Raw genomic sequence first — 14,199 nt, forward strand, 5'->3', positions numbered from 1 at the left:
TACGAAGTGAATCATGTTTTGCTTAAAATCATGTTTCACACACTAACAAATAGTGTTTAATAGAACGAAGAAGAAAAAACAGTTTTGCGGATAAAGTGAGTATTAGTTTCTCCGTATTTAAATAGTGTTTCTTACTGCCTGGTAGTAATGCAATATATTGTTTTTAGGAATTCACCACTGCATGTATTATTCTGACGAAAAAAAAACAACTTTACTTACTGTACCAGAACAGTTACTCACGGTGGAGTTCGACATGGCTGAAGATAGGGATACATTTACAGTATGACTGGCACAGTGGGCACACATGCCTTTTGGGTATTGTTGATTTATTCACGATTGAACACACCTGCCACTCACATCATAACCTTGACCTGTGATTTTTTTCCATGTCAAGACCAAGTTTGTGACATTGTTAAAAAAGAACTGATGTCAGATTTTCAGCTAACATATCACCACCCAGTGTGAAACTTGTAAACTTTTAGTGGATATTATTCTCAGAATCCACAAACCATGCACACAGAAAGAATTCTTCTATACCTGCTACATCGTGTCTCATCGGGAAGTATTATGAATCAACCATAGTATTTTCCAAATTTGGGGGGTATGGAGTTCCAGACCCCCTGATCACATACACACATGTATGCATGAAACAATATTAACTAATAATAAGCATGGTCATTTGAAATGTTGTGTGTTCATTTATAAGAAAGTGATTAGGGTGGAGGCACCAGGGCATGAGTTTACAATACCGGACCACTCTCCAATTTCTATAAAATTTCGCCTACTTACTAATTTCGGTGTCCTGATGAAGTAACTGTAGTTCATATTTGGCAGTCACTTGTTAATATTGTACAGTTATGTCTAGAAATTGTAAAATAACATTGCGATTTACCACGGTGATTGTCCCTACACAGCAATTCGGAACTATCTTTCTTTCGCATTTCATTCATGGTGTTCCTTTATGCACAACAATCTTGCTGACGTAACGAGGAATGCCTATGAGGTTAGGTTAGGTTCCATTAGCATAAATACAAAGAAAAATTAATATTTTAACTACGAGAACTATACCTTGTCTTGCCTGTTGATTTCTTCATGTTGGGAAAATGGCATCTTCCGTGGAGCTATTGTTCTTATGGTAGGGTTACGTTACGTTAAGAAAACATAGTTTATTTAGTTTTTTCCTCGATTTCCATACTTGACCGCCAATTATTACATGCAGATTCGTGTTTAGGAGTTCACAATTAGTGAGTAGGCAACATTTCATAGAAATTGGAGAGTGGTCCGGTATTGTAAACTCTTTCCGGCAACGGTTATGGTCACCTTAAGACATTTTTGTACTGTAGATGTAATTTTGTATCATAAAAAAATTGATATTGATTTTGGAAGATTTGAAATGTATAGTTTGAAGTTTTGTGAATCTTGTCATATGGTCAAATTTATTCTATACATAATTCCCAAAAGATGAAAACATTTTAAATTTTTGATGACATGTTTTCCCACTTTTGGCCACTCTGTATCTAGTTATGGGCATCACTTTCTCCATCTCTAGATTTTAGAAATTTCTTTCATAGGGGAGCTACTTTATCTGTGCCTTCACTGCCCCTGTTGCAGCCTCCCGTTTAGACAGAAATCTGTGAATTTGACCTTGATGTCATAATCCACATTCCTTCCACATCTGCGTCAAAGGTCAACAGCTCACAGGTTTTGGGAAGGAAGGGCTGGAATACATGGTAGGCACTATGATTGAATATTGTGCATTCATTTTGTATAATGTATATATCTGTATCATCAAAATTGTTTTAGTAGTCAAGTGTGTAGTAGAGGATGATGTCAGTAGCAGTCAATTAACACCTCAAGAAATGTTTTAGAAGATACATAGAAAAACTAATTTTACAACACACACATTTAATACTGTTAAATTTTGTTAATTTTAAATACATTTAAATTTTGAATGATTTTCATCTTTTTTTCCTTGCTGTAGAGGATATTGAAACGATGAGATGAAATAGAACGGTCTCACTGCAGTACATGGGCTGCTTTTTTCCTCTAAATAGACGAACAAAATTTATATCCCCTGAAAGTACGTACCTTCTACATCCATTTTCCGGTGGTACTTTTCCGATTACTATTATATTACTACGCATAAAAAAAGTTTTTCCTACTACTTAAAGCAATGCATTTCTCCATTTGTTCACGTCCATATTGTTTACACACAGTTGCTGTCATTTGTTTTGGGGTCTTCCTCTCCACACAAGAGTTTTGCTACCTTGTCTTCCAATGTCAGACGAGGAATGCTTGCAAGGTTAGGTTCCATTAGCATAAATACAATGAAAAATTATTCTTTGGGCTAAGAGAACTAACCCTAACTACCTATCAACGTAGGCACTTTTTGCTTTAACTAGATTTGTGCAGAAATGTGTGCCACCATGTCACTTTTTCCCCCAACCTGGATACGAATTTCTCGTTTCTTTCAAAGAAAATTTGGTAAATGTCTGTTATATCGGAGACACATTTCTTCATTTTTACAGAAGAAACTACTTACGGAAATGAGTTTCTGTACCATTTGGAAAGTTCATGGAGGTATTTTCTCACCGTAGAATGCTGCACAACAAGAAACAAGCACTTTTGATATAATAAACTTGCATTTTGTGCAAAGCGACAACATTATGCTGTTGTTTCCATTATGTACCTGCAGATCGCGCAAGCGTCGAAAGTCACGCGGTCTCGCCAGTGTTTCCAAAGGTGCCTTTTTTTATGAGAATTTTTTTTAACTATGCTTACCTAACCTAAGCACGACGCGCAATGATCCACAGCTGTGCGTGGCACATTGTATGTTCCGCAACGGAAGAAAGGAACCAAAAGAATTACTCGTAATGTGAAAAATCTATGTTATTTTTGTGTAAAAAGCATAATGGCACCTTTAACTATGTTCCCCAATACATAATTGTTAAGTACGAACCATCCGAAACACAAAATATCCGATTTTAATGTGTCTCCGATATAACATACATTTACCGAAACACAGTTTCATACATCGGAGACACATTTCTTCATTTTTACAGAAGAAACTACTTACGGAAATGAGTTTCTCTAAGCATAGAACGGTAAAACTGCCCTTGCCTTGGCTAGGGTTCGAAGCCCAGACTTTCGGCAACAAGATCGTGAGTTTCATGAAACAATTTCCCTTCCAAAGAATCGAATTCACCAAATCTTTCTTACGTGAATAACTTCCTCCAAATTTCCAAGCACTTTATACTGGTGTCATTTCAAGCTGCAGCAATCCACTGACATGTAATATTACCTTAATTTGTTGTACATTTATGAGCTCATTTGGCATGTGCATTCAATGACTCTTTATATTTATTTGTAGGTTTTTTGCACAAATGTCGCAGAGAAAAATTTCCAGAAGCAAATGCGACATCTTTGCCACGAAGTTTGTATTTGTGTTTGCTTGTGCCCCTAATCCGCCCTAATCTGCTTGTGCCTTTCAGTCGCAATGTTGCTAACTAACAACTCTCATTTTTGTTAAAGAAAACGGCATATTCGCATATGTCCGTAGCTTCTTTCTAAAGCTATTTCTTTTTCTGGGTTGGCATCTCTGATTTTGTGAGGCCCCGGAATCTGGATTTCATTATCACTTCCGGTGCGGGTCCTGGGATATGTGGAAAAAGAAATTTCGCAGTCGGGATTGGTTCCCTTCGACTTCAATCTTAATTCCCAGACTTTTCGGGATTCCAAGGAGTCCGGAAATTCCAAATGATTGTTTTTAAAAGTGGTTAATCATTATATGCTTTCGTATCCGAAATTTATTTAAGTTGCTAGTTTAAGAAACCATTGTCGGAGGAGATCGGGGCACATGCGTGAATATGGATAGCAATTATCTTACAACAAAAATGTTCAAAACAAAGTCTGGCATCAACAGATTCATCGAGACTAAACGTTTTAAATAAGTTGGCAGTGAAAATCCGATCCATTGCCTGAGTTTAATGGATGGAGGGAAAGAGAAAGATGCGTGAAGGTTTTCGACCGTAGGATCTTTTGTTTGTGGTCTGTCTGAATCTAGAGGTTCCAGTATGCATATTGCTACACTATTGAGGAAACTTCATAATACGTCTTTACTTTATACACCACCTTCCTCCAGGATACAATTAAAGCCATGTTATTTTTTTGGGAGCCTTATTGTATTTTTTACTTATGTAGCACATAGTGATTCGAATAGCTAAATCACGTTTGTAGAGCCTAAATAAATCAATTGATAAAATTCTGACTCCGGTTTTATTCTCATACCTACTTTAACGGCAATTATTGAATCTAAAGTTGGCATCTTTGCGCTTAACCGCATCGCGTCGCGCAGTAACACGAACCGATCTGTGCCGATCTTTCACTCCACGAAACACGAACACGTTCTCTATGGCGGATGTCGATGTGGGTTAGAGGTTGATGCGTTGAAACTTGTTGTAAAGTATACTATTTTTTTTAAAGAAAATGGTAAGAAACTATATATTTATGTATTTGAAGAATATCTAACTTTTAATATCAATGTATGAAATAGCTAGTTAATTTGGTTAATCTTAGTACAGCATTTTTCGGTTGGACATATAGAGTTTTTTTTTTTCCATTTCATGCAATTTATTTTTATCTATAGTTACAATATAACCTGTTTGCATTCTTTACATAAGTGAAAATATTAGATTCTGTATGCTATGTTTTGATGAACATATGTCTTGCTCAATAATGTGTTTCCCCAGCGGTGTCTCCACGTGGTGTGTACTTTTGTACCTCCATTGATGCAAAGCTTACAACTTCTTTCGTGCATGTGCATTTGATTGATTTGTGTGTCCTCGAAATTATAGCTTATCTAACGATGTGCAGCTACTTTTTTTTTTTTTTAAACTTGAAATATTGCAATGTGAGGCAACAATATCAACGTTCTCACTGATTCGCGGAAACTTTTATCCCCCCCCCCCGACGATTAGACACTAAAGAGGCTTGGTATCCCGCCCCAACTGGTTCTTTTTGGGGAATAGCTTTCATGTAAAGTTATTTTATTTTTGGGTAAATTTAATCTTTGTGATGGTGTGACGATCTTTGTCACATCAGGAAACACGTGTATGAATCGTGATTTTGAATATTCCAATAAGGAAGGAAGAGGAATTGATCTGGGATGTATAAACGCAACAAGAACATTATTTTTGAAATATGCGAATGAAACTTTATTTTTTACAGACATGAAGTAGATGGCATAACATTTGTCGGTAGATTTTTCGATAATGATGTGGATTTTTTATTAAGAGTTTCATAGATCGGAAACACATTATTATCGGATATTTTGTGTTTCGCATGGTTCGTACTTACCAATTGTGTATTGCGGAACATAGTTCAAGGTGCCATTATGATTTTTACACGAAAACAAACACAATTTTTCACATAGAGTAATTTTTGTTATTCCTTTCTTTGCTTCTGTAACACAGAATATGGCGGACACATCTTGAGTAACGTTGTGGTTATGCAGTGTTTCCAACCTTCACCGAAAAGTACCTACTATCGTGTTCGTCACGTGTGCAAATTGTACATTATACACTGGTAGTTGACGGATAGCCCCACAGACCATTTCTGATAAGGTTAGGTCAGGCAAGCATAGTTTTTAAAAAAAGGTGTTTGAAACTGATAGGGGGTTACCTCATCAAACGTATGCAGCATTCGGTTCACATAGTGAAAGCAATGACACTTGTGTGTCTGTGAGATATTTATCTTGAAAAATACATAATTTCTAGTCAAATAGATTCCACGATGAAAGAAAATACCTCGACAAATGTTGGAAACCTTAGAGAAACTCATTTCCGTAAGTAGTTTCTTCTGTAAAAATGAAGAAATGTGTCTCCGATGCATGAAACTGTTACCCAGCTTTCGTGCATTGGACGGACATTATTATCAAAAAAATGAATTAGCGGCCACATACATTGAAAAATGCGAAAAACACTTCTACGAACTTCTGAAATTACGCACAAACTCAATTCTGTAAGTACTTTTCTTCCTGTAATTTGAAGAAATCTGATTTCCAGCTTTGTTAGTTTTACCCCATATTTGATCCCAAAACATGGCTCGTGTAAGTAAAAGGCCATGTAAGCACACTATAATGCAAAATAACTCTTCGGAAATTGCCATCAGCTCCTATCCGAAGGATGTAGAATTATGGGTGCCATTCTGAATCTGAGTAAAGTGCTCCCCTGTGCTCTCCACCATGCTATGAGTGAGTATAGGTGATGTGGAGTTACGGCCCAAAACTTCCTTCATCACGTCCAAAGGTGCAGGTGGTGGGATCAGCAACACACCCTTGGCTGCCTTTAACTCCCAGAGTTTCCTCCAGGTACCTGTTTTATAGGATGCTGGCTGGGTGCTGGAGCTGCTTGAACAGGTGGAAAAATTCTTGATTAACACAGCTGTATTTAATTTTCTGTACTTTGTAATTCACCAATTGACACTTCCAAATTTGTGTACTGCATGCAAGTGTTGTGAAGTTTGAAATCTTCATTCTGATATTTAACGTATAGATTATCACAATTTTTAAACTGGCCAACCTAATAGCCATTGAGTGACTCAGCTTTCAGACCAAAGTGCTTGGACCTGCTCATTTACCCAATAGTGTGCATTGTCATACCTTGATCTGTTGGGTGCACATGTGCAATGCATGCTTTTTCTATAGACTTGAGTTTTCATCTCATTTATCACTTCAGTCTATATACCCCATCACAATCTCACCACCAAAGGTGAGTTCGTCTGGAAATGAGTTTTCTTTTTTAGTGTTCCTTCATCACTCCCACTGGTCTACATCAGGGATACCCAAGTGTTTTTGTGTGCAGGGTCAGTAACTAGGTGAGGCAATTGGTAACACGTTATATTACATATTTACACTAAATTTAATGCCTCAAAATAAAATTAGAAGTTTTATAAGTACTAATGTGGCTCACATAAAGGCCAAAGGGAGGCCTCATGTAAACATGCCCTTTCGGCAGCCCTGGTCTACATTTTTGATGCAGCATTGGCCTTTTAAAATGACAAACAAATATTAGTTCACAGTATAAAAATTACCAGCCATTGCTTAATTTTGCTGGCATTCTGAATTTCTTAAGTTACTATACCGCTCTCAATTCCAGCTGGCAGCTGGGAAACAACAAATCAGCGATCAGTTGCATTCTCTTTGACTGGCATCGGGCATTTTCGAGCCACAAGGTACTGAAAGTTCTTTGCGGGACGAAACAAATGAGCATCGGATGCACAGCATGTTGCCAAACGTACTGTAAAACCAGAGAGAGATTTGATCAGTGCCATTAGTGGATAGAAGTTGTACAATAGTACACCAAGCATAGTAAATTAGTACAGAAAACACCATACAAACAAGCCAATAAAAACTGACAGATGTACGATTGGTAACGTAACGGGAGATCGATCTTGCCCGTACAGCTCTTACTCTGCAACTGAGATTGTTGGCACTCAACGAGGTGCACACTCCCGGAGATGATTGGTGTACAGATAGTGTAGCAAATAGTAGTTCAGCTGCCAAAGGGCTTTTAACTATATTAAGTTAGTAATTTTAAGGACATGGAAGTTTGGTTCTCTTCTGGACACCTGGAGAAACAGATTATACGTATGGTATCAGGACTTCATATGACTGGATAATGGAATCGTTATAGTAAACCATGACTATTGTGTTACTTGAAAATGTGCCTCAAGAATGCATTTAGGATGAACTTGTGTTAAGAACCTACGCACATTATATCTGTGGCAATGAATCTCATCTTTGAGGGCATGTTTTTTAACAGGCTCTCAACTTTTTGGTTGACCAGCTACCAGTTGGATGTTGCCTCCCAGAAAGGATTCAAATTATGTATATTAGTGTGTGTTAATTTCATGCATGCAGTTTAATTTTGAAACTAACATTTATTATGAGCCAAAAGTAGTAGTTTACATATATATTATAGTGAAAACTGACTCCAGCGTGAGAAAATGCTTTCTTCTGTTTATAACAAAATTGTAGATAGAAATTTGTGTAATAAACATTTTTGGCTTTGACATTTTGAAGATTTCGTATGCAATTGTATATTGTATACCTCTTCAAAGTGTGAGTAAGCATGCTGTATTTAATTTTGCATACTGCATACACCAATTAACATTTCCTAAACTAGTGTACTCCATGCATGTGACTGTTATGATGATAACCTTTTAGCACTGGGCTATGATAAAACTGTGATTAATGTATTTATCTGAACGGTTTGTGTGTGGTTTTACATTATTTTATAATCATTTCTTGCAATGGAAATAAATGAGAGCAGTGATGAAAGTGACACAAGATGCTGCATGTGTTGATTGTTGCTAGCATGTCACTTCAACTGTTGTTTTCAAGAATGTGCATTGTGTCACCTCTGTCTATTGGATGCACATGCACACTGAAGGCATTTTAGTATGGTTTGTTAATCTACTTGTCGCAGTTCATATTAATTTTTGAGTGAAATAATAACCTTTTATAAAAAATTTAATTTACAAGAAGACTTGCACTTATCATATTTAGAAGCTGCTGCTTTGCAATTACAAAAGCTCACACATGTATTGTCACAGAGGAAGGGATTTAAGAACCAGTTGCTACCAACTTGGCTCATTTTAAATGTAAGTTTCTCCTAAACTCAGTGTTATAGATCAAAAGTGAATGTATATACTGTCCCACAGAACAAAAGCCAACACAGCCATCCTGAAAAATAAAGTGTGAACCTTATGCACACTTACAATTTTGCAGCAATTTTTATTATAAGTGTGTTGAAAGAACAAAAGGGTTGGTTCATTTGGGGGGGGGGGAATATGTAAGTATTTCTCACCACTCCATTCTGCTATGTTCAAATACTAGAAAATTTGACTAAACTTACTTGAAAGTTGTAATATTTTACATGAAAGTTTTTTGTTGTGTGTAGTAATAATTAGATCATAGGAATCTTGTTTTAGTGCATGTTAATGCCTGAATTTTAGTTTTGAAACTTAACACAAAGTAGTTTAAGTATTCACATTTGATGGAAACTGACTCCTGCTGGAGGCAATAATCTCTTCTAAGAACGAAATTGTGGATAGAAAATTGTGCAGTGTACCATTTGCAGATGAAATTTTGAATAATTCATATCTAGTTTGTAGTTATATATAGTATGCCTCTTTGAAGTGTGATTAAGCATGTTGTATTTCATTTTGTGTAGTACATAATTTACCAATTAACACTTCCATGATAGTGTACTCCATGCATGTGACTGTTATGATGATAAGCTTTTAGCACTGGGCTATGATGAAGCTGTGATTAATGTGTTTATCTGAATGGTTTGTGTATGGTTTTGCTTTATTTTACAGTAATTTCTTGCAGTGGAAGTAGAACTGAGCACTGAGTGTTCGAAGAAAGTGACACAATCTTCATGTTGCTAACATATTGCTTAGACTCCATATGCGAGCGGCATGCTCACCTTATACCAAAGGAGGAATAATATTAGTTATTAATTTTATGACTATGAAAGTTTGCTCGGCTTGTAAACCAGCTGGTTAAATAGATTGTACGTATGGTATCTGTGCTTCATTTGGCTGGATAGTGAAACTCTAGTAAACCTTGTTACTTAAGAAAATGTGCCTCTGGAATGCATCGTAATGTATAGAAAAGTGTAGATAATGGACTAAATATTTCATGCAGTTTCCCTGTCATTTTGAAGAACCATGTTTGAAGTATTTTCCTGTCATTTAGGAATTTTGATGCTTATTGGATTTCTACTTAAGTTGCATTTTTGTACTTTGTTCAATCTGCCAGTGATGATTTTTTATCACCGAAATATCTGATTCGACTGATTAGAATACATGTACCACCAACTGAGGCAGGTTATACAGGTTGAATTCTTTAATATAGGCAATGCAATTAATTTTTTTGGCATGATTGCACAATATAGAGAATGTCTCCAATTTTGTTAATATTTGGTATGCTAACTAAATTTGGCTTTCTAATCACAAATCTGTTGTTAGAATGGGGGGGTCACGTAGAAAGTTTAACTTTATCACACGTGACCCCCGCATTTTAACAACTGTTTTGTGATTAGAAGGCCAAAATTAGTTAGTTTACCAAATATTAACGAAATTGGAGACATTCTCTATATTCTGCATTCGCTCCATTTTTTTGGTTGCAGAGACTGAAAATGTCAGAATTTTAGGTAGGATCTATGTTTTCAATGGTAGTATTTCCATATACTGGTTGTTTCATGAGTAATTGACGTGTTACAAAAATTTGTTGCAAGTAAAGTGTTGAACTAGTACAGAAAGAAAGAGAAGAAATAATTTAGAGAATAGAAGTTTGTAGATATCAGAATCACTTTTAGTGAAAGTACATTAATCTTGTAATCTCTAAGAAAGGAAATGTAAACTGTAAACACACTTAAATTACTCTTGATTTAAATTTCAATAATTTTATAGTCAAGAATTACAAACATTTTGTGTAGAATACAGATAATATACAAAATACTAATAATGTTAAACTAAATAAACGTGGCAGCTGATATTTTGCTGTTGTTAAAAATTGCCGAAATTCAACTACGAAGACCATAAAAATATTTCTTACAATTACATAGTACATCCAGAATGTTTTATTTTCACTGGAAGAAGAGCTACTGACAGTTGCAGGTGCGAGATAAAAATTGCACGAGAGTCACCGAGCGGTCGGAATTTCAACAGGGGGGCTTGAATGAACACGCGCATGAGACGAAGTACGAGCATAGCCCGTCGTTCAATTGGCAAAGCGATTGCATACCGCAGGATGGGCCCCCTTTAAGTGCACTGCGGGCTACGCCCGCCGTGAGACCCCAATGTGTTAACATACTCTACAAACATTTCCATAGCACGTTCACATATACAGAATCAGAAACAGAAAAATGTACATTTACATATAATTTTTTTATTTGTTTAAACCACACAATTCAAATATTTTACAGGGCCTCCCTGATGGCTTTTTTGCCTTGTAATCAAGGGGTCCCGAGTTCGATACACTGTGGAGGCACATAGTTGTTCAGATTCCGCTTTCAACTGTAGGTCCAGTCCCGATTAGCCTTACTGTGCATAAAGTGGACTTAAAACATCAATTCAACATTCAAATATTTTACAGGGCTGTTTACCAGAAAAAACCTTTCTTTGAAAACACATCACTGCTCAAATGAATTAGACGATAATGCGATATTGACTGAATTCGCCACTAACATGCACAAATTGTTACTCTGTGGGTCAACGTACGTATCGTAGTGTTATGTAATCACAAAAGTCGGTTGAAAAGAATATGCACCAGGGGGCTACCTACGTTCCACATCACATGACCTGAGCGTAGAGCGGAATGGGCAGAAGGACTGCCCCCTCTGTGTCATCCTGTTTACTTTGAACATACTTTGAACAATGCAGTGCTGCTGTAGGGTGATTACGTGATGCCTCCGCAACGCGAATTACGCGAGTCCACTGCTTGGAGAGCAATTGGACGACTGGAAGCTGGTCAAACACAGCAAGTTGTGGCAGCAGCGTGTGGAGTGTCGCAAAGTGTCATCTGTAGACTGTGGAGGCGTTTCCAGGATAACGGTACGAAGACGACGTGGACAGGGTCGGACAACATCAACAACCCCACAAGATGACCGGTATTTGGCATTACTAGCCCGTTGGAACTGCCGAATGAATGCTACCGAACTGCAATGTGAGTTCACCGTGGCTACGGGAAGACTCGTATCGACGCAGACAGTACGAAATCCCCTTTATCAGGCAGGCCTGTATGCCCGTCGACCGATGGTGTGCGTGCCCCTCACTGCATGTCACCGGAGAGCCCGCAGAGAGTGGGCTGAAGAACATCGTGCGTGGAACCATGAACAATGGCGATCGGTTTTGTTAAGTGACTAGTCTCGGTTCAGCACGTATCCCGATAATCGACGACTGTTTGTGTGGCGAGAAAGAGGAACATGCAACAATCCACAATTTGTGCAAGAACGACATGCGTTTGGTGGTGGTGGAGTTCTCGTGTGGGCCGGCATCAGTATCGGTGGTCGTACAGACCTCTACAGTGTCCGGAATGGATCGCTGACAGCAGTGCGATACCGTGATGAGATCTTGCGATCCATAGTTGTACCTTAGCTGCAGCGGTAAGGGACACATTCCTTTTTATGGACGATAATGCTAGATCTCTTCAGGCACTGCTGGTGGACACCATGCTTGACGAGGAAGGTATCGAGCGGATGGACTGGCCTGTGTGCTCGCCTGACCTGAATCCTATTCAGCATGCGTGGGACGCACTAGGGCGACGTATTGCAAGTCTGCAAACACATCCCCGGTCTCCTCAGGAGCTTGAACAGTTCCTCATCGAGGAGTGGCACAGAATCCCCCAAGACCTGTTGGATAACCTGATTCTCTATGCACAGCGATGCGCAACAGTTCTAACGGTTGCTGGACACTACACACCATATTAGACGTCCATTTCCATGCCGCAGCATTGCTGTCCGAGTCCATCGTTGGTGAGTCCCATATAACATGTTGCTGTTGACCACTAATTTTGCCTTCATGTTCCACAAGTGGCCTTTGCCTTGGCATGTGTTAGCCTCCCATTGACTGGCATTCTTGGTTTTCATACCTATCTATCGTCTGGCTGTCCATGCAAAGTCTAAACTCACATTATCCCCTAATTCTTTTGAGCAGTGTAAAGTATGGTGGCGAAGAAACATGCAAGCAATTTTAAGGATGTAAATAAAAATCATGATTTTTATCCAACTTGGTCATGACTGTTCCAGTTGTAAACTTATAGTGAATATGGACCTGGTAATTCCTAATCATTAAAATCGCTACTGTTTCCGATTTTTTATATTTCGTATGAGTACACAATGTTTTTATTGTGTGCTAATTTCATGCATGTTTTTAAACTATAATATTTATTATGATCAAGTAGTTTCTTCTGAATACAACAAAATTGTGGATAGAAAATTGAGTTATATTTTTTTGTAATTTGTTAGTTCAACCTGCCAGTGATGATTTCTTTTTATCACCGAAATATTTCTGATTTGACTGATTAGAAAACATGTACCACCAACTGAGGCAGGTTATGAAGTTTGAATTTTTTAAGTTAATGATGCTGAAAATTGAGACTTCTGAATACAACAAAATTGTGGATAGAAAATTGAGTTATATTTTTTTTTTTGTAAGTTGTTAGTTCAACTAGGCCTGTAGCTAGAATTGATCTCCGGGTGGGGGGGGGGGGGCTCACGTGTTATCAGGGGGGCTTTGTACACCAAGTCCAGTTTTCAAAAGTTTTAACAGTATTAAATGAAGGTAAATTGGGGGTGGGGCATTATGTTGTTATAAAACAAAATTTAGAAATATCATGCAAATACTACACTTTTTTCTATATCTTCTAAAACATCTATTGAAGTGTTAATTGACTGCTACTGACACCATCCCTTATTACACACTATACTATTTTTGATGATACAGGTATTTATATAGAACATGTAGAAATGTACAATATTCACTTAAATCATAGTGCCTACCATACCCCGGCCGTAGCAATATAACTCTTCTTCGTTCCCAAAACTATGGATCTGTTGGCATTTGACGTAGCTGTGGAAGGAATGTGGATGATGGATGACGTTACAGTCCCAGATATTTGTCAAACAGGCACCTGCAACGGGGCAGGGAAGTTACAAATAAAGAAGCTCCCCTATGAAAGAACTTTATGAAGTCTAGAGAATCTTCTAAATACTTTCCAGAACTTAGACTTCTGCTCACAAACAAGATGAACATATCTAATAGCTGCTGTTCATGTTCTGTGAATTTATCCCTCGCGAACTTGTGAACAAAATAATATATGCTGTCTAAATTTTCACTTTTCACCTCAGAGAAATTAGAATACAAAATAGTTTTACCTAATTTCAAGGGGGCTGGCAGCATTGCCGGGTGGGGGGGGCTCAGCCCCCCATCCCCTAACCTGGCTACGGGCCTGAGTTCAACCTGCCAGTGATGATATCTTTTATCACCAAAATATATATGATTTGACTGATTAGAAAACATGTACCACCAACTGAGGCAGGTTGTGAAGTTTGAATTTTTTAATAGTTAATGATGCTGAAAATGGAGACTTCTGAATACAACAAAATTGTGGATAGAAAATTGAGTTATATT

At 37.6% G+C, this 14,199-nt stretch overlaps 1 protein-coding gene and 1 non-coding gene across 2 annotated transcripts in view; both read left to right on the top strand.

Annotated features, from left to right (window-relative positions):
- The first annotated feature begins 4,362 nt into the window (after window positions 1-4,362).
- RpL4 (ribosomal protein L4) overlaps window positions 4,363-14,199 on the top strand; it is a 45,547-nt gene continuing 35,710 nt past the window's right edge. Inside the window, exon 1 of the mRNA XM_083138019.1 lies at window positions 4,363-4,488. Coding sequence (XP_082994145.1) covers window positions 4,486-4,488 — 3 coding nt within the window. The 5' untranslated portion in view covers window positions 4,363-4,485. The remainder of the gene's footprint in view (window positions 4,489-14,199) is intronic.
- Window positions 14,028-14,108, top strand: LOC145979738 (small nucleolar RNA Z195/SNORD33/SNORD32 family). Its single transcript, XR_014440813.1, has one exon. It is a non-coding gene; the product is annotated as a small nucleolar RNA Z195/SNORD33/SNORD32 family (small nucleolar RNA).

This window comes from Lepisma saccharinum, chromosome 1, assembly GCF_977018435.1.
Source record: "Lepisma saccharinum chromosome 1, izLepSacc3.1, whole genome shotgun sequence".
In the NCBI taxonomy this organism is placed as follows: Eukaryota; Metazoa; Arthropoda; class Insecta; order Zygentoma; family Lepismatidae; genus Lepisma; species Lepisma saccharinum.